This window comes from Chelonoidis abingdonii, chromosome 11 (assembly GCF_003597395.2).
Source record: "Chelonoidis abingdonii isolate Lonesome George chromosome 11, CheloAbing_2.0, whole genome shotgun sequence".
NCBI classification, from domain to species: Eukaryota; Metazoa; Chordata; order Testudines; family Testudinidae; genus Chelonoidis; species Chelonoidis abingdonii.
The window spans coordinates 38730595-38749983 of record NC_133779.1 but is presented as its reverse complement, the minus strand read 5'-3'; the positions used below and the strand labels follow the sequence as shown (position 1 = coordinate 38749983).

At 44.0% G+C, this 19389-nt stretch overlaps 1 protein-coding gene across 1 annotated transcript in view; it reads right to left on the bottom strand.

Moving 5' to 3' along the window:
- STK11 (serine/threonine kinase 11) overlaps positions 1 to 18673 on the bottom strand; it is a 74988-nt gene extending 56315 nt beyond the window's left edge. The window contains exon 1 of the mRNA XM_032788104.2: positions 17248 to 18673. Coding sequence (XP_032643995.1) covers positions 17248 to 17537 — 290 coding nt within the window. The 5' untranslated portion in view covers positions 17538 to 18673. The remainder of the gene's footprint in view (positions 1 to 17247) is intronic.
- Positions 18674 to 19389: the final 716 nt, after the last annotated feature.

The following is a 19389-nucleotide window of genomic DNA, read 5'->3' as shown; positions in this document are numbered from 1 at the left end:
ATAGATCCAACTAAGTCACAGAGACAATATGGCCCTCAAGCTGTAGACAGAAGTTGACAATACAGGGAATTTTCTTTAAGTAGTCTGCATTAACCTTTCCAAGTCTATACATGGTAACGGTAAAATGAGATAGCCCTTAGTCCTATTAAAAGTTTGGAAAGCAGCAAGTTAAGACTTCTCTGGACATTTAATTTCACTTGCTGTACGGGATATTGGGTAGAGTCAGACATTTAAAAAGTCTTCACCAAGCAATGATTTAGAAATCGTAACTCAATCACCCCCTTCCCTCATTTAAGAGTCAAGCTCTTTCACCCCACTCCAATACTAGTATTCCCCATCAGTGTCCACTAACATAGCCTACAGCTAAATGACCCTGTGCTTTGACCCTGCCAAATGTCCCAAATGAAGCAAGACTGGATCAATATTTGGATGAGGATAAACAAGAACAAAGAACAAACAGGGATTTACAGGAGGTGCTTAATAGTCGTCAACTCACTCTCAGCACTGAAGTACCCTGGCATGGTGGTCTGTGGTGTGCACACAGCTGGGAAGGGACTCCATGCTACTTAGAAATACACCAACCAAAAATCTGCAGGCTCCCATGTCCAAAGTTAAGCACCCAAATCAAAATCTGGGAGCCTAAATAAGTGGCCTTATTTTCAGTGGTAACTAGCACTCAACCCCAGGGATGGATGAGGGTTTTGTGGGGCCCCTGGGCCAGAGCAAGTGGGGGTCCCACCCCCCAGCACTCCTGCTGGGTAAATGGGGTCAGGGCACAGAGGTTTGCTGGAGTGCCAGGCAGGCAGAGCGGGACAAGCCCCCATTCCCCAGCCTCGCTCCCCAGCTGGAGTACCAGGCAGATGGAGCAGGTCGGGGCGTGGGGTCGCCCATTTTCCCAGGGCCTCCGGGCACCGATCTTGTTAGCTCAGTGGCTAATCTACCACTGTCAACACCACTTCCTTTTGGATAAGACACAACACAGATCCTGATCACCCGTCACTGTAATCTGCAGCCATACAGAGGTCTGTCTCTGTGGAGTCATTTGCAGACTCTGGGCCTAATATCTCATCAATTGCACTTTTAAAATAAAGTAATACCACCAACACCACCACCACCACCACCACTCGCTAGCTCTTATAAAGCGCTTTTCCTCACTACAGAATAACGAAATTAGTCCTAGTGTACATTCTAACATTTCTAGTTACATCCCGCCTAAAATTCCCCAAGAGACTTTTGCATACAATATTCTTTATATCCCATTCTAAATTCCTGTGCTCTGTCAAACAGCTAATGGGTTCCACCCCAGCGGGGACTGCACTTCATTAGCAGAGGATGCAATTCTATGTTTCTGTATCAGTCTGAATAGTGCTTTGGGATCTTTTCAGAAAAGCAACAGAGTTAAAATTATGAACAGAAGTTTTCCTTTTCATGGCCAACCTAGCTGTAACGCAGCTCTTTCACTGACAGCACAACTCAGAATTCAACAAGTGGCTAAAGAACAGTTACTATGACAGAAGGTTTAATGGGCAGCTGGTTTAAAACAAATACAAGGAAGTTCTTCTTCACACAGCGCACAGTCAACCTGTGGAACTCCTTGCCTGAGGAGGTTGTGAAGGCTAGGACAATAACAGGGTTTAAAAGAGAACTGGATACATTCATGGAGGTTAAGTCCATTAATGGCTATTAGCCAGGATGGGTAAGGAATGGGGTCCCTCGCCTCTGTTTGTCAAAGGGTGGTGACAGATGGCAGGAGAGAGATCACTTGATCATTACCTGTTAGGTTCAGTCCCTCTGGGGCACCTGGCATTGGCCACTGTCGGTAGACAGGATATTGGGGTGGATGGACCTTTGGTCTGACCCATTCTTATGTTGTTCTTATGACATTTGCCACAACTTTGGAAGCTGGCAGCCCAGGCCCCTAACACACGTTTAATACAAAATGTTTTGTCAGGGTGTATTTAAGCCAGGTTCAGATTAGTATAAGTCCTCCTTTATGTATTTATGTAGCTTCCCTCCCTTCTAGAGTTCACAGTAGGTTTCTGATCTTGCTCCCCATTTCCTAGGCTCAGCATCTGAAAAGACAGCCAGTTCCAGGACCAGGGGGCAAAGTGCCTTCCAGATCTCCCTATTAAGTTCTCCACAGCTAGTCTCGAGTGACTTAGCAAGTTAATTGCAGAACAATGCCACGGTCTTCACGTGACAGCTTAGTGCAAACCTTTATTTTCTACAGCATCCATTAACTTGCCATGTTTATCATCTAGTTTTATTTCGTTATATTGTACAATGGCCAAAAGACCGCCTAACTTATATAAAGCTACAGCCATATAATAATAAAGATGATAAAGAATCAGGTTGTCAGTCACTAAGTAGTCAATGTATTAATGCTTAAAGTCAAGTTAAGACTAGTAGCTACTAATATTCCATTAAAAAAAAAAAAATAAAAAAAAAAAAAAAAGCTAGCAATCCAATGTATGTTACCTGCAACTGACAGGCTTTCGGGCTAGTCTGCACTGGTAACATTAAACCACCCCCACGAGGGGCGTGGCCCCCAGCGCTAGTGCATTGTCTACACTGGTGCTTTACAGCACTGAAACTTGCTGCGCTCAGGGGAGTGTTTTTTTCATGTCCCTTGCAAGAAAGTTGCAGCACTGTAAAGTGCCAATTTAGACCAGCCCTTAGAAAGAAAACCTAAAGTACCCCATTCCCCTCCCTACTGCTATCCAGAGATAAAAATCTCAATGCTAATGCCCCAGAATAATCCTGAAAATCTCTCAAGAGTTCACAAGAACGGAGCTGCATGACATGCATGGAGATCTTCACATGGAAAGTGCTAAGAAAAGGAAGACCGTTTTTTACCTTGAAAGGGTTATAGCACACAGTGCCTAGCAGACCTCAGATTCTCTTTCAGGCAAATATGTAAACATTGCAAGGTGCCCGACTGATGCAAGCATGCAGAGAGGCAATGCATGGCGTCAGAGCCAGCTGCATTCTTTACATTTCAGCCACCTAGCGTTTGCTCACTGAGATCAAAAGCCAATATGAAAAAAAAAAAATATTCTTCTTCCATCAGATAAGACAGGTAATAGCACTGAAGACTCGAACTGTGCTTTGGATGCCTGCGCTGATCCAGAAGACAAAGCAGCAGAGACGCATGAAGGCAGATATTGCCAAGGAAGTTTCAACAGCGCGGGGGGCACACTTTCTTTGTTCATATTTAAACCCCAACTGCACAATACCCAAAAGGAGTCTAACAGTGGCTTACCCCCACCCTCTAAAGCACAACTGCACAGTGGAGAATCATATCTTAGGGCCCGTGCGGCTGCCGTGCAGACAAGCAGTGCAACAATGGAGGAGACTTGTCCTTGATGTCCTTCAGCACGATAAAGTAATCGCAGTGCAAACCTTGGGAGTCACATTCCGTTCGGGTTGATTACTAGTGATGTGTTAAGCAAGAACACAGGAAGGACAAGTGAGGGCACTGGTAGCCAGTAGTTAGTTCGTTCCCTATACTGACCCCCTCAGTTACGAGTCATTAACCTCGGGCTAACGTGCAACACAGGTTAAAGGTGATCTACAAAGACTGGTTTGTGTCTTTTTTTTTTTTTTTTTTTTTAAAAGACACCAAGGAATCTTGCAGATAGAATATTTTGAAATAAGTCACTTACACTCCAGAATAGTGTTCACATGGGGGAATTATACTGAAATAATTACAGTGCAATAGTTATTCAGCTACAGTGACACCAGTCAATTTCCCCATACAGAAAAGCCCTAAGATTTTATCCTCTCTCACCTTCCAAACTTCTGTGCATAGTTACAGTGAATGGGCCCTGTTTTTGGGACACAACACAACCAGACTATTGCTTGCTCCAAAGCCAGCTACAGAGAAAAGGCATCTCCAGAGCAACATTGTTTACTGTAGCTTTGTTGAAACTAGAAAAAAAAGTGAGTAATTTGTAAAAATCAAAATGTTGCAATGAGAACAGAAGTACTTGTGGCACCTTGGAGACTAACAAATTTGAGCATAAGCTTTCGTGGGCTACAGCCCACTTCTTCGGATGCATGGAATGAAACAGATATTGAGGAGATATATATATAAATACAGAGAGCATGAAAAGGTGGGAGTTGCCCTACCAACTCTAAGAGGCCAATTAAGTAAAGAAAAAAACTTTTGAAGTCATAATCAAGACATAAGGTGCCACAAGTACTCCCGGTTCCTTTTGCTGATACAGACTAACATGGCTGCTACTCTGAAACCTGTCAACTTTGCAATGGTTTCCTAATCATTTTCCAGTGTCAGAATTTGCCTGTATAAGCCTTAGGTAGGCTCCAATGAAGAACAAAAAGGTGTACCAGGACTACTCGCTGAGAAGAAGTGGGAACAAGTTAGCCTGATTGTTACACTTTAACTTTGGGGGTTGGATATGATAAAGAGCCCTGTTTTTGTTATCTGGGCAGTGTCTAGGCCAGGCTTGAGTTGATCAGAGCCATAGGCCATGTCCCAACTCCAGTTCCTGTGAGATTTAGCTTTGCTAAAACAGTATATCCGGTAACCGACTTTTTTAAATTGTGTGCACTGCCAAGAGAAAACCAAGGTCAAGTATCATAGGGCATATCTTCAATGGGAGAAGCAGTCTGTTCTTAGGTTGACGTAAAGAACAAGGTAACACTTGTAAAAACTACAAACTGCCTTGGCTTCACTAGGTTTTTACCTCATGTTAGTTATCATGCATTAGCCAGCATGAGGAAAAATAAACCCCCATACCTTCATCCCCGTCCCCAGTGATGATGTACCCTTACTTGCAACAGTGATTTCACATTTTTGCTTCCATCTTAGGGTCTTATACTGCTGTCCATGACTGTAGTGTGAGAGCATCTTCCATATTAAAAAAAAATAATAAAAAAAATCAGTAGCAACAGCCAAAGCCCTAGTGGACTTTCAGAGTCTCTCCTCAGTTCTCCCATTTTCCTCCTTCTCAGAGGGAGATGGTGTCTGGTTAATGCTTGCAAAGCACAGATCTCCTCTGACAGAACTCATTCAAAGGTTGGAAACAGTTTGTGATGGTTGTGGAAAAGGCTATACAAAATACCTTCTGTACCCATCCTGTAGCCTCTACCAAACTGTCGTATGTTTCTCCCCATCAGCAGCCACCTGGCACTGTTAAAAATGTGGTTATATTTCAAGTGTCATGATTCTGAGGATCAGCATTGTAAGGTACCCAAGCAACCAACCTCAAAAGCTATAAGCTTCTGCCTGAATACTACACCTGCACTAAAATGCGTAACTCATCGAGAGCTTAGGCAGCCACTCTCACTCCTTACTTGCAATTAGCCAGCTAGTAATAGCAATGATCCATCAGCAGTGCAAATGAACCACTTAGACCTATTAATGACTCAGATGCTATTAAGGTACACCATAACTGCCCCTAACAGATCTTTCCAAAAAGCCCTAAGAATCATAAGTGCACTCAATTCTGCTTAAGCAGTGCTTCTTCTCAAAATCACGTATTTAACCGAGACATTTTCCTGCAATTCCAGGGCACTTATGGGAATTCCATCTGGGGCCCTCTGTTTTTTTACCACCACTACTTAAAAAAAAATAATTATATATTATATATATAAAAAACAAACAAACAACTAACCCATGACCGCAAGACAACAAGGTGAAACTCAGAAGAGTCTGTTTAGTTTACATGTAGATAGATTTGCAAAGCGATTTAGCAGCTCTAATTATAGTCATGACCAAAAGGCTGAAGTAGATTAAATTAGTATGGAAACTGCAGTCAGCATTAGTGTATGTTTAACAAGTTTCTTCATAATGAAGGGAGACAGGTTGAGAGCTTAGAATAAACAAGTGGAGAAGAGGGAGTGAAGCCACATTTAAAAGACTGCTTGCTGGGAAGGTTAGAGAAAACTATCAATATTGAAGAGGCTCTTAAATGCCTGACCCATGCGATTCATTCTCATATACTTTCAGGTACTGCTACAAGTATTAAATAAGCCTGCTTCTATCAGATTAATAAATATGGTACTTTCCTACAGTGCCTTGCAGCCTGAAGCACTTCATGAACTGCACAATAAGGGCATGCCCATACTGCATCTAGGAGAGAGTCTCTTCTCGCTTGGGTCCACAGATTTGCATTGGACAGGCTCAAGCTAATGCTCTAAAAATAGCTGTGGAGACACTGTGATTCAGGTGGGGAAGCGGGGAGGGAGAGAGAAAAGGGGACTTGAAAACCTGTGCTCCAGCCCAAGCAGCAATGTTTATGCAGCTATTTTCTTTAAAAGGTACTGAAACGCAGCCATCTCTGGAGTGGAAACCAATCAACCAGGCCACTTCCCAGAAGAATAGTTATTCTTAAATTTAGCTAGTGGTGTGATTCAAAGTAGTAAGAAGAGACAATTGCCAGACTCTGATCACCTTCAAATCCACTTCTGTTTCCAAACGTCACATGGGAGAAACGTCAGTAAGGCATCTGATCCATCCTAGCAATGTTTGCACACTTCATAGAAACAGCTAATGGCAACAGGAAAGAACTTTAGGGAACTCCCAGATCTCTGTACCTGAAACTCCCACCAATGACAGAATGGGCCTCGCTCATTCTACCCTGCCCATCAGCCAGGGCAGCAGAATTCCCTACTCTATGATCTCCTTGTGCTTTTACATTAGTTTTAAAGTTTCCAAGCTTCCCTTTCAGTTGCTTTGGCTCCACGTCTCCCTCACTTGCATGTTAAAATATATATATATTTTTAATGGTAGCAACTTATATGCATCACATAAGTTTTAAGTTGAGGCCAGAGATCACTACCAATGTTATCTGAAGTATGTGCGTGTGGGGCAGGATTCCCCTCCTCCTATGGATACTAACTAGGCCATTCTGACCTAGGCTTATGAAGAAGGGAGAGGGTGAATTTTTGCTTTTGGAATGAACCAGTGGCATATATTTTTTAAAAAAGGTATGATGATATAACCAGACCATCTTAAGAAGAATTTACACACCCCTTTTCCTCTATCCCCGGACACCAATTAATGGGGCTGGGCACTGTTCAAATCATAATACAGAGGTCCCTTCAGTATGCATCTTATTTGTCACTACTGCTTGGGAACAGCGGTTTACGTCATGGAATTTCCTCTTTAGTGTCTGATTTCCTGAAACCGGTAGATTTGAGATAGTTCCCTCAAGGTGTGAATCTGCTTTGTTGCTGAAGCAGTTACACACACAATATCCTTATACCTAGCAAGTTCACATGGGGGTCATCTCTGCTTATTGTCACCATGACAAGGAAGGCTGCAAGAATATGGGTTCATGCCAAAATATAACCAGGGAAGGGAAAAGACACTGTCTCTTCTAGAGGTAAGATTTGTGCTATCCCCAGTCAGACTTTAGACTTGCCCAAATGGATAAGAACACTGACCCATCTGTCCAGTATCATGCTTCCAGCTGTAGCAAGTACTTGATATTTCAGATAAAGGGAAAAAACCCTGTAATGCAGCTAGCTAATTGTCTAATGTACGTGATGGGAGAGGGAAGGGGCAAGAAGGTGGTGGAAAGGGCAAATTCCTTCCTGACCCATGCTAGCGAACAGCATAAACCTTTAAGCATGAGATGTTAAGATTCACTCTACAGTTAATCATCAGCAGCTAATGTGTTTTTAAACCCTAATATCCCTGACCACACTAAGAGCAAAAATCATGCTTAATACTTTAAAAAACATGACATTTTCCCAGCATAGACAAGGTCCTAGGCAGATACCAATCTAGGTGGAATGTTTACCGATGCAACCAGGGCCATTTCACTTTCTTAGGAAGAAGTCTGCATAAAGTCTTAAATTACACCCTAGGTAGCAGGATTTTAATTCAACTTAACCTTCAAGTAATGAAATTCCACAGATGAGGATCTTCCACTGAGGATGCCCTGCCCTTAATGAGTTCTGTTGGGCATCCCTGAACACAGGGACAGGTGCTGTTTTCCAGATAATTAGGTCCTATCCAATACAGGGTCTTAAAGGTAAGGGGCAGGACCTTGAAATGGACCTGTTGGATGGGGAAGCCCACAGAGAGTGTGGCATATCAGTGATGTACTCCACAACTTAGCACTATCTGCTGACTCGGTCAATTTCTAGCTGATCTTCAGGAGCACCCCAACACATTGCAATACTACATCATTTTTAATACGTGATAATGAGCCCATATATAGACTGACTGATTGCTGCTAGTGGACAACTATCTTCTTTCGCTTGTCCCTAGAGAGGTGGGAGGCCACTCAGTTTAACACCAGCTTATCAAGCTGGAGCTACACGCAAGAATTGCCTTCTGATATAACAGAAAGCAGTAGAGAGGCAAATTACGTCTTTCCACTATCTGGTCCACAAGGTCTTTCCGTTAGTTTATACATAGGTTTAAGCTTGTGGATTTTGTTGTAAGGAGTTGCCTTGATGGAGAATGATGAACCCTACATTTATTTTTTTCATGAGTCCACAGCTAGAGCTGGTATTTATCCACATGGCTTTTGTGACTCAATGAGGCCCCAGCAGATTTTGCTTCGAAGTACAATTTAACTTTTCTTTTTCCTCTTGGCAAAACAAATTAGAGTTTATTGGCAACTAACCCACAAGTTAACTAAAATCAGTTTTTAAAACCACAGCAAGATCTTTTTTACAATCTACCTGCAAGGACACAAGAAGATTATATATTTTAACATTTCACTCAGTTGAGACAATAATAGACTGATCAGTGTTAATATGATTAAAAACAAAAGTCTCTTTTCAATTTTCATGCACTAGTCTAGTGCTATAACTTTCAGCCAGCAAACATGGGAGTGGAACATTTACAAATGTGCAAAGCTTAACTTTTCCCCTCCCAAATATATGTACTATCAATATTGAGTTTTCTGAGAACAGGAAAAGATTCTGATGTAAGCTAATAATAGTTATGATTCAAGGTTCTTTTGAACTCCTCTTTGAAGTTTTATTTCAGTATTAACATTGGAATGAACATACACCTGCTAAAGCACGGTAATCAAATATATGAAACATCTTTCCAGCCGCAGTTTAGACTAGGCACCTGAGCCAAAGTCCAGTGAAGTCAACGGAAAGGCTTCCACTGAAGTCAATGGACTTTGGATCAGCCCCCATAAGCATTACTGAGAATTGCCATGTACTAGAGGAATATAGAGTGAATCGCTCCATAAAGTTGCAAAACTATCCTCAGAATCAGGAAAAAAGAAAGACCACACTAAACCAGAAGTGTCTGGATGTAAACGTATAGGAATCATTTCTTAAGTTAAAAGAGGAAAACAAGTAAAGAACCAAAACTAAATTTCTAATCTATTCTCCATTTTCCTTTACAGCTCTACCTTTATATTTTTTCTGGCTACTATTAAGTTTTTCTTGTCAGCTGAGTAAGAAATGGACTTTTAGCAAACATGAACAATCTTATGCAGAAGATGAGTGAAGAATCATATATGTTACAGATGCAAGAGACTTCTGATCAATAAATCCATATTCCTGAAAATGCAGGTAAAATCCTGATAAGGTATGTATTCAGATACTTCACTTGATCTTAGTCAGGCAATACTGAAGGGTCACAGCAGAGCTGCACACTGCAGAGCTTGGTAGACTGAGGTTCTATCTATGTTCTAAAATTTTATCGTGCTTGAACACTATTGTGAACAATCCAGTTAGTGGTCAGCTCAGACTAGAACAAATCATGTTCAGCATCGCATTCTCTCTCAATCAGAAAGAAATGTTGTTGAATGCAATATAACTTTTGTAATCTAGACCGGTCCAAGGAACACATTTCCACTAGATTTAGAATGGCTTTGCATGTGACTGTAGTGATAGAAAAACATGTCAGCCTCAGAAACGCAAATTCTCCATTTATCCAAGGAAGAAATATAGTTTGATGGGGGCAGTGCAAACTTTCTCACACTGCCAGCTGCATGCCTCAACCTGATCTTAAGGTGCGTCTGGGAATGAGAGAGTTCGGACTCATTAATCCTTGGTTTCTCCCAAATATCGCTAACGAGTGGAGGAAACAATTAATAACAATTGTGGAGATAGTTGGTGAGACATGGGATGTTTGCCTTCTAGACAGCCATTTGGCCAGTGTTTTACATCATAAATACAAAAAAGAACACATTTTTCCTCCTATTACAGGAGCTTCCAGACATGATTCAATGTGACTAACCAGGCTGCACACCATCAGCAGAACAGGATCAGTCACTTCACAAAAGCTGTTTTTTAAGAAGTCAGTTACCATCATACACAATCAGTTACACCATAAAGGATTTCCCCTCCAACCAAAGCAAAGTGCATCTGCAGCTAACTGCTTTTACCTATACCCAGTGAAAACTTCAGCACTGAGAAAAGCTAAGCCTTGCAGATATTGACATTAGCCCCCCTTTTTGGTTGCTGCTTTTCCAAACCCCCAAGTCATCACTGGGAGTTCTCTCCTACTGCAGCTCACCATCCTTTGCTTTATTGAGTTTCTGACCATTTTTTATGCTTCTAACATTTGGATAGGACCGATCCAAAGGCACGATCGCTCAATATACAAGGAGCCCAAGCTTGGGGACAACTGCAGAAATATTATTGCCTGTGACAGTGGGGGCTCAGAGCCCTGCAGAAAGAGAAGCCCCCATCCTTCAGGAAGTGCACATCAGCGCCTGCTCGATGACCAGTTTGAAGCTGCAGAGACCTCAGAAGCAGCTGTCAGCCTTCTAGGCCCCGGAGCACACTGCAGTACAACTGCTGATTCATTTTGGGAGGAGGAAAGAATAGAAGAGGCAGCTCAGGAACAACACTGCTGACCTAAGAAACTTTTCTCTGGTTGAATAGGTTTGCCTGATAAGCCCCCTTTTGGAGATGGAAACCCTTATCACACAGGTTCTCATGAGAGAGAGGGGATAGGACAGGCTCTATTAATATAAACAGATTTAGCACAGTGGGATACTGTTTTGTATTGCACGGTCAATATGGTCTTCCCAAGCTTTAGTCCCTCGCACACTCCCTCTCCCCCAGCGGCCCAGGCCACATTGTTAGTATAGCGCCATTGCCACCATCTCCACCCTCAATTGGGATATCAAGAACTACTCAAGGCTGTTGCTGTGCCTCTGTACGGAGCTGTATTTGGAGGCCTCTGAGGGGTTAACACTGAAATACAGGTACAAAGTGTTCTAACAGTCACTGCTAAACACAACGACCTGATCCCGACAGCTCTCATCTTCCCAGAAGTTTAAAGCACCAGAAACGCACTAGGACAAATGCCTGCACAAACAGATCAGCTATTCAGAGCTCGACAGATTTCTCCCAGCTCTAACTTCTGTGTGCATCTCTGAGAGGAATCCTAGAGAAGGGTTAAGACAGTGGGATTCTTTTTCCTTACTAGGTGCAGGCATTGACACACCCTATACCCTCTGTCAGTGTTAAATGTCTGATGTTACAAACATGCTCATGGAGCTACCACCCCCATGAGTTCTTCTACAGACACACTAGCTAGAGGTTCCCGCTACTTCACAGCTGAATCCAGGCATCTGGCTTCACATAGGTTGACAGAGTAACACATGCAGGTCAGGCACCAAAGCCTTTTCTTACTTACCTAAAGAACAAAACTTGCAATTTGATGGTGCATTACAAGCCAGCTTTAGACAGCAACTAAGCGCAAAATGCATGACCTACTGCAGGACGCTAACAGGTGTTATAGGCTGCTGCCCACAAGACAGGGTTGACAGGCTCTTGATTTGTCAATCAAAGCAGCAAGTGGTCACATCGCTCGCTGACCTACCCATTTCAAACCCCGAGGGTTTGTAACGAGTAAGGTATTCAAACCAGAATATGATTGCTGAGAATGGTAAGTACCGTACAGAACGCCTGGGACATGCACAGAAAGTCCCAAGCACTTAATTAAGTGAGAGACTATTAACATTTAGTTTTATTAAACTTGCACTGCTGAAGACAGATAAGCGTCTGGTTTTCTTTCACCTATTTTAGCATACTTCCTAAGTTCACTTTTTGTATTAACTGGGGTAGCAGCTAACCACAACACTGTCTGGCAGAACAGGCCACACCAAACCTTTCCCCACACAATATGGTATGCCCACCATTACCCAGAGACACAACCATTACACACAGAGGAGCTGAGACCCTCAGGATCCCCACCAGGATTTATAGCAACCTTAAAGATCATTTGCCATGAGCAGAATGATGAACAAGAGCAGGGGAAGGGAAAATCGCTCAAAAGACTCAAATCAACATTTGAGGTCACAACTTCCGGGCCCATGAAGCTCCTGTGGTAGGAGACAAAATTAAGAGTTATTCTTGCCACATAGATGAATCAGGAACATGTATTAACCATGCTACAGCCTTGGACATTAGCCAGGAACCATGAAAAAAACAAAACAGAGTGTAGACAGGATTAAACTGTGTGTTAACAGTCAGGGACTCACATATTGTAACCACGTTCCTCTGCATCATTGTTTTATGGCTCTAACTTTACCCCAAATGCAGCCATGCTAGGGCACCAGCTTACAATATAATTGTGCCCAACTATAACAACGTGGTTTGATTAGAAGTATCATGGCTCCAATCATATTAGAGAACAGTGCTATGGTTAGCAAGAAATCAGGGCTGAAGCATGGTCATTAGCATGGTTGGCTTATTCTTCACTGTGAGGACAGTGCCTATATTGCAACTTGGTGCCCAGAGAGTATATGTAGGACAGATGGGCCTCTTAAGACTCAAACATGGAAGGGATGATATGATAGGATAGTTTAATTTCGGCAATTGATCTTGGATTATCAGCAGATAAGTCTGCTCAATGGTCTGTGATGGGATGTTGGATGGGATGGGATCTGAGTTACTGCAGAGAATTCTTTCCTTAGTGCTGGCTGGTGAGTCTTGCCCACGTGCTCAGGGTTTAGTTGATCGCCATATTTGGGGTCGGGAAGGAATTTTCCTCCAGGGCAGATTGGCAGAGGCCCTGGAGGTTTTTCCCCCTTCCTCTGCAGCGTGGGGCACAGGTCGCTTGCTGGTGGAATCTCTGCAGCTTGAGGTCTTCAAACCACAATTTGAAGACTTCAATAACTCAGACATAGGTTAGGGGTTGTTATAGAAGTGGATGGGTAGGGTTCTGTGGCCTGCTTTGTGCAGGAGGTCAGACTAGATGATCATATTGGTCCCTTCTGACCTATGAGTCTAAGTGAGGGTCTCTTAGCACTGACAAGTCAACCTTACTGCAGGAGTGTTCTGTACAGGATCCCCAGACACCACGCCAAGGCACTTTCACCCTCACTCGCAACATCATACATTTAGAGTCCTTGGTCTAGCTGGAGCTAAGACCAATAATTGTGCCATCATACAGTGATTCTGTGCTGGGGCTAAACACCCAGCAGAGATTCAACTGGGAGCACTACATTCATTGACACTTGACCTCGAGTAAACACAAGAATGTATGAACAAATGCAAGGTTTCTACAGTTCTAAATCTCCAACTTACTGCTTGTGTCACTCAGCTATTACTTTGCCATCCAAACTCAGCTATGCTTAAATTTGAAAGGCAAGTTGCAAAGGGCCATATTATCTGCTAAATGCAATACATCTGTGTCAACCCTTACCTTGCTTGAAGGAGCTGTCTGTCTGCATGCACCACTAGGAGCACAGAAAGGGAGAGAGTAGCGTGTGGTGGTCTGGTCCTGATGGCAGAGGAAGAGAGAGATTTTGCTCTCAAATGGCATTAGCTAACAACCGGGATGCTTTAAGGTTAGATAACTAAAGTCACAGCCAGATCAAATTTTTGCGCAGCAGAAGACTGCCCCATGGTTAAAGAGAGAAAATCAGGAACCTCACCACGTACATTCGCAATAAAATCTGCAAGCCATTCACAACCCTTTGACACCTCCTCCCCAAAATAGAAAGCAGTGATGTAGGGGTGAGGTTGGAAATACAATCCCTGCACTCTATGAACAGCACGTCTCTCATTATGACAGACACAAGAGAAATCTCAAGGCAAGTTACTTTTAGACCCCCCTCAAGGATTAACAAGTCACAATCTCCTTGATCTTATGGGGTCACACACTACAGCCACCTTTGACAACCAGTGTTTAAGGACTATTTCTGATATCCTTTGACATTTTGGGAATCTGATCCACTATGCAGAGAGAGGCAGTGCTCTCCACTGGGATCGGTTAATTACAAAAAAAGTTGTAAGTAATTTTAAGTATTAACTTTTTAATGACTGTTGGGCTGGTGAATGGTGTTAGATCAACATTTATCCCCATGGTAGGTAGAGTACAAGAGAGAGCACACCAAGACTCCCTTCCCCCCAGTTATGTTCCTCAACCTCATCTGGAGGGTGCCATATCTCTAGGGAGAAGGGAGTTCAGTCCCTGTAGCTCATTCTATCTTGGGCCTCTCTGGTAAGGCCAAAGAGCTCAGCTAATGCTAGTCACAGACGTGACTTTTGTGATGTGGACACCTGTCCAATGGGAATCAGGCCAAGACCAAACTTAGGTCGAATCAGCCATTGCGCAGCGATCAGGCAGCAGCAAGTTTCAGGACATACCAAACTGAACAACATGCCAACTGCTAATCAGGAGGTTAGAGGCTCTGTATCCTAGGTTAACTGCTCAAAGTGATTCAGTCCTTTTTAAGCATTGTTGGCACATATCCAAAGGGACAATTACTCCTCAACTCAGAGCAACAAGGGGGAAGCCTGACTATTAGCTATGGGCCGAATCACAAAGGGTCTGCAGAGTAAACTGCACGTATGCCAACAACACTGGGCCAATTGTGTTCCCATTGCAGTAACCCTTGCAGGATTAGGAGTAGGCCCTAATATTTTTAAAGTTACAACTCACACCGTAGATAGCACACTCATTCATTCTGATAATCTTGGAGTAAGGAAATGGAATCTTGTCAGGTTGTGTCAGAGATTAGTTTTAGTTCAGAATGGGTATTAGTCCACTTTCTATAACATGTGAACAGCTCACTTGGGTAATGAGTTTAAATCACATTTAAGTAAGACTGCTCAAATCTGACTGCAGCAGACTGAAGTTTTAATGGAGTTTGGCTGGACAGCATGACTGGGACCGAGCCACATTAGAACAGTGTTCAGATGCAGTGCTATCTGGGCTTAGGTCACTACTGAGATTTGGTCCCCACTCATGCTGCTCAGACAGACCATCTCATATCTCTGTATGCTGCCTCAACAAGCCTTGGGTACAAAGTTTAAATTGGTGGAGACTTATCACTTATATTGCAGTAGTGCCTAGGCGCTTCTACTAGTGCAGGGTCCCATGGAAAGCTATGACACTGACTCAAAGTTTGATCTAAAAGACAAGATGCAACAAGCAGATGAAACAAATGAGTGGAGGAGGGAAGAAAAGGTGATAAACACAGGCCATTTTAGTACAGGTAGAGCTAAAACAGACCCTTGCTAGAAGACTGAAGTGAAAGCCTGACTCCGATAGAGTGCTTTGGAACTATGGCTAGTAATAGCCAGCTGCAACTGAATAGACAGCCCATGCTGGTCTCAGAAATTAAAATATCTTCTGGCTAGACTGATAACTAAACAAGCTAGATGAAACAGAACAAAAACATCCACAGAGAAGCTAAAAACAGTAAACAGGACACAGGAGATTTCTACATCAACGTTCCTTTCAGAACAAGACCTCTTCCACAGTCCGTCCTTCCCTGCCCCCCATTACGCTGATAGGTTAGTTAAGGGAATTCTTATGAACTTAGAGGGAGGAGCTTCTAAAATAAGTTTTAATTAAGGAGAAGGCAGGCTTTCTAGTCTTTTGGAGACCTTCTTGATGTAACAGTAGAACTTGGTGCAGTGGGGGGGGGGGGCGGAGAGAGAAGGGGTCAAAGTGACGCACGCTTTTTGGTGGGGGGACGGGACAAGAAACACACTGCAGGAAACATTTTATTACACATTAACCAGAAGTTTACTTTTATAATGAACTGGACCCAGCACAGCAAAGTCCCCTGTTTGATTTCATTATTATGCTGTAGCTGAGCCAGTTCACTCTGTACTCTCAAGGTTAGAAGGTAAACCTGGAGAGCTAATCAACAGAAGGCCCAATACACGATGAAGCCTCATCCAGCTAATCTTAAAAAAAAGAAAACGCAACACAAACACACATTCCTCCAAACCAAAACATGAAGAGTTCACTAGGTCAGGGCTCTACACACAGCATGCAGTCGCTGCAGAGGTAACGCCAGAAACATCACAAGAGACTTCTAAAACATCTTGCAAGATATTTGCTTCAAGATAAGCTGTTGCAATCAATTAATTCTTTTTGGCAGCAGAAGAGTCCTGGTTACTCCAGACAAACAATCATATCTTGCATGGCTATACTGAGCAGGTTGTTGCAGAAAATGCAGTGGTCTCTGAAGGGTCATTGCACATTAAGTATAACATCAAGAAATGGTAAGAAAAATGAAGAATGCTTGCTAATGAAACAGAACAGGTTTATCCCTACAACATACTTTAACTACTTTGCTGGACTGAGCTGTTTGTGCACAAACATCTACAAACACAACTTTGCTCTTGCTTAAAGTGCTTTAACCACAAATTATGAGTGATATTAAAAAAAGGTGCGCAAGTATCATCCCATTTTACAGATGGAGAAACGGACTGAGACAGAGAGAAGTGGCTTCCTAAGGTCAGACTTATCAATATCAGATCCAGGACTAGACCCAGGTCTCCTGATGCACACTGGGTGCAAATGCACTGGATCATGCTGCCACCTATGTAACAGGTATCTAGAATGCACGGTCCCTAGGGCACAGACTATAAGTGCAACACACACTGATAATACTGCATATGTACATGACTATGCAGAGTCTGTTTTAATTATACAACCTTAGTCAGATCAAGTGAGCACAATGCAATTAGCCATGTGCCTCTTTTGTATAAGACTTTAGAAACTGAGGTTCTTTCTGCTCTGTGACATTAGGGAACCCCTAACATGCCAATTTTCACACAAGTAGAAACATTTCCTCCACCATGTCTCTAAGATGAATTTTTCTTTCCCTGTTCCCCACTGTTGAGTGGCTCTCAAATACCACACTTCACCCCAGAGTTGGTTGCATTTCAAGGGGAAGAAACTCTCACATGTATATAGTTCATAAATCTCTTTCCAAACATAAGATGACACACAGTGTTGTACAAAATATAGAACGCCATCTGGAAAATACTGACCAAAGTTTACCTTTTGATTATTAGCTACAGGAATCTCATACTCACTTTTTAACATTTGCCTCCCCATTGGGGATCCTGCGGAGTTTCTTCTTCTTCAGAATTTTGACAGCTCTCCTACACAGGGTTTCAGAGTCCAACATCTCCTTGACTTTGCCATAAGACCCTTCTCCAAGTAAGTCCCCCATTAGGTATTTGCCAATGAGCTTGGCCCTTTTGCGCCGTGGCTGGTATATGACTTCCGTGGAGTCAATACGATGGATGAACGTGTCCATCCCCACAGACATCAGTTCACTCTCTGCAAACATACTCAACTCCTGCGGCTCCTGCACATCCATCCTGGATTAAGTTCCTTAACCTGTTTTCCTTAAGTGCTCAAGGTTTTAATCCGGTTCTTTAATTTCCAACACTCCCTTTTACTCCTTCTTGAAATAAAAGTTATCCAGAAGATCGTACGAACGTTAATTTAAAAAAAAAACACTATGAGTTGCTTCCAGCCCAGGAGGGGCCTATAAATTCCAGTGCCTGGTTCCAAAAACTCAATGTCTCGTTAATAAAAACAAAAAAGTCTCACCAGCTACTTTCTCAGTTTGGGATTTGTCTTACTTTTGACCTGATCCCACCACTTGTGTTCTTTCAGGTCAGCTTGCTCTCGCCTGACCTTCTACTGGGTTGCAAATTGGTTCTTAAGTGCTAGGTCATCCTCTAGGACTTTAGAACCACAGATAAACAAAAGGATGGTCAAGTCTCTTTCATGACTTTCCATTACTAGCAGATCATGGTTCCCAATTCCAAACTGCAAATTGCAGGGTCATTTACTCGCCCCTGCCACCCTCACCTCCCAGGTATAAGCTTGGATGATTTTCTCAACCGTTGGGTAGCTGGAACGAAGTTTCTTGGAAGGCGTTTTCAACACCTATTCTAATTTCTTCTCTTTCCCCCCCATGAAAGTTTGAGGTCTTGTGTGCCTATCAAAATCTCCCAGGGGCATCCTTCACCCACTTGGATTGTGCCTGACACATGATGTGTCACCACCACTGGTCCAGGTGTCAGGTAGGCAGACAACACAAATCCTACTAAAACTTCACCCTGCCTGTCCACCCCTCCTTAAAGTGTGATAGGAGGAGCGGGCTCTTTCCCCCTTACAAGCCCCTGAAACACACCCTTAGTGAGAAGTCACTCAGGAAATGCTAATACTGCTGAGGCTTTTCTTCCCATTTACAACTCCCCAAGCCTCCCCACAGGTGTCAATCAGGAAGAACTAATCCACCTAATTTCTTTCCCACCTCCTGCATTATCACCACACAGAAAACACCCCCTCCCAAAAAAGGGGCAAAAAAATGAACTCCCCCAGTACACCCAAGCCAACAGGAGTCAAAGGGAGCTGACCTCCCCCAGCCAACCCCAAGAGGAAGCTGGCCCTTACCCCTCCCAAACGCACCCAGCCTCCCCCCTTCACAGGGGATCGGTCGGGGGGAGCGCACCGTCCCCCTCTGCAGGACTCCCCCCCGCCCCCCGGCAGCTGATTAGTTAAAGGGGGAGCTGGCCCAACCCTGACCCAGAGGTCGGGGGGAAGCTGCGACCACTGGTTCTCTCCCTCAACGGCCTCCCCTGAACAGGGGGCCCGGCTCCCCCTGCCCAAGCCGGGGGGCCCGATCCCCCTGCCCGGCCCAAGGGGACCCCCCTCAGGGGGCACCCCGCAGCCGCCTCTCCCCCCCGCCCTGTCCCTGTTGAGGGGCCTCGGTCTCCCCGCTCTCCCCACTCCCTCCTCACTTCCAAGCGCTCCGGGCCGCCTCGCCCCCGCCTCCTCCAGCCGCCGCAGCTAACATGCCGCCGCCATTTTCTTTACCTCCCTCCCCCCCTCTAACTCCCGTCCCGCTGCCTCCCTTCCCCGCTCCAGGGCCTCACGCCTCCCTAGCGACCGACGTGCTCGCCCATTGGCTACTGCCTCAGCCCCGCCTCCGCTCTCTCCTCCTCTGATTGGCCAGTGCCGGTCAACCGGGTTTCCTTGCTTCCGATTGGATCGTTTCATTTAGCGTTAGCTCCCCACCCCGCCTCCGGCTGCAGCGAAGGGTTTTAATAGGGTGGGAGAGGCCTTCACTCATACCTGTGGGGCGGGGCTCGCGTGGTGGCCCTGTGAAATGACAGAGCGCAGAGGGTAAGGGTCAGAGGGCAAAGGGCAAAGGGGGA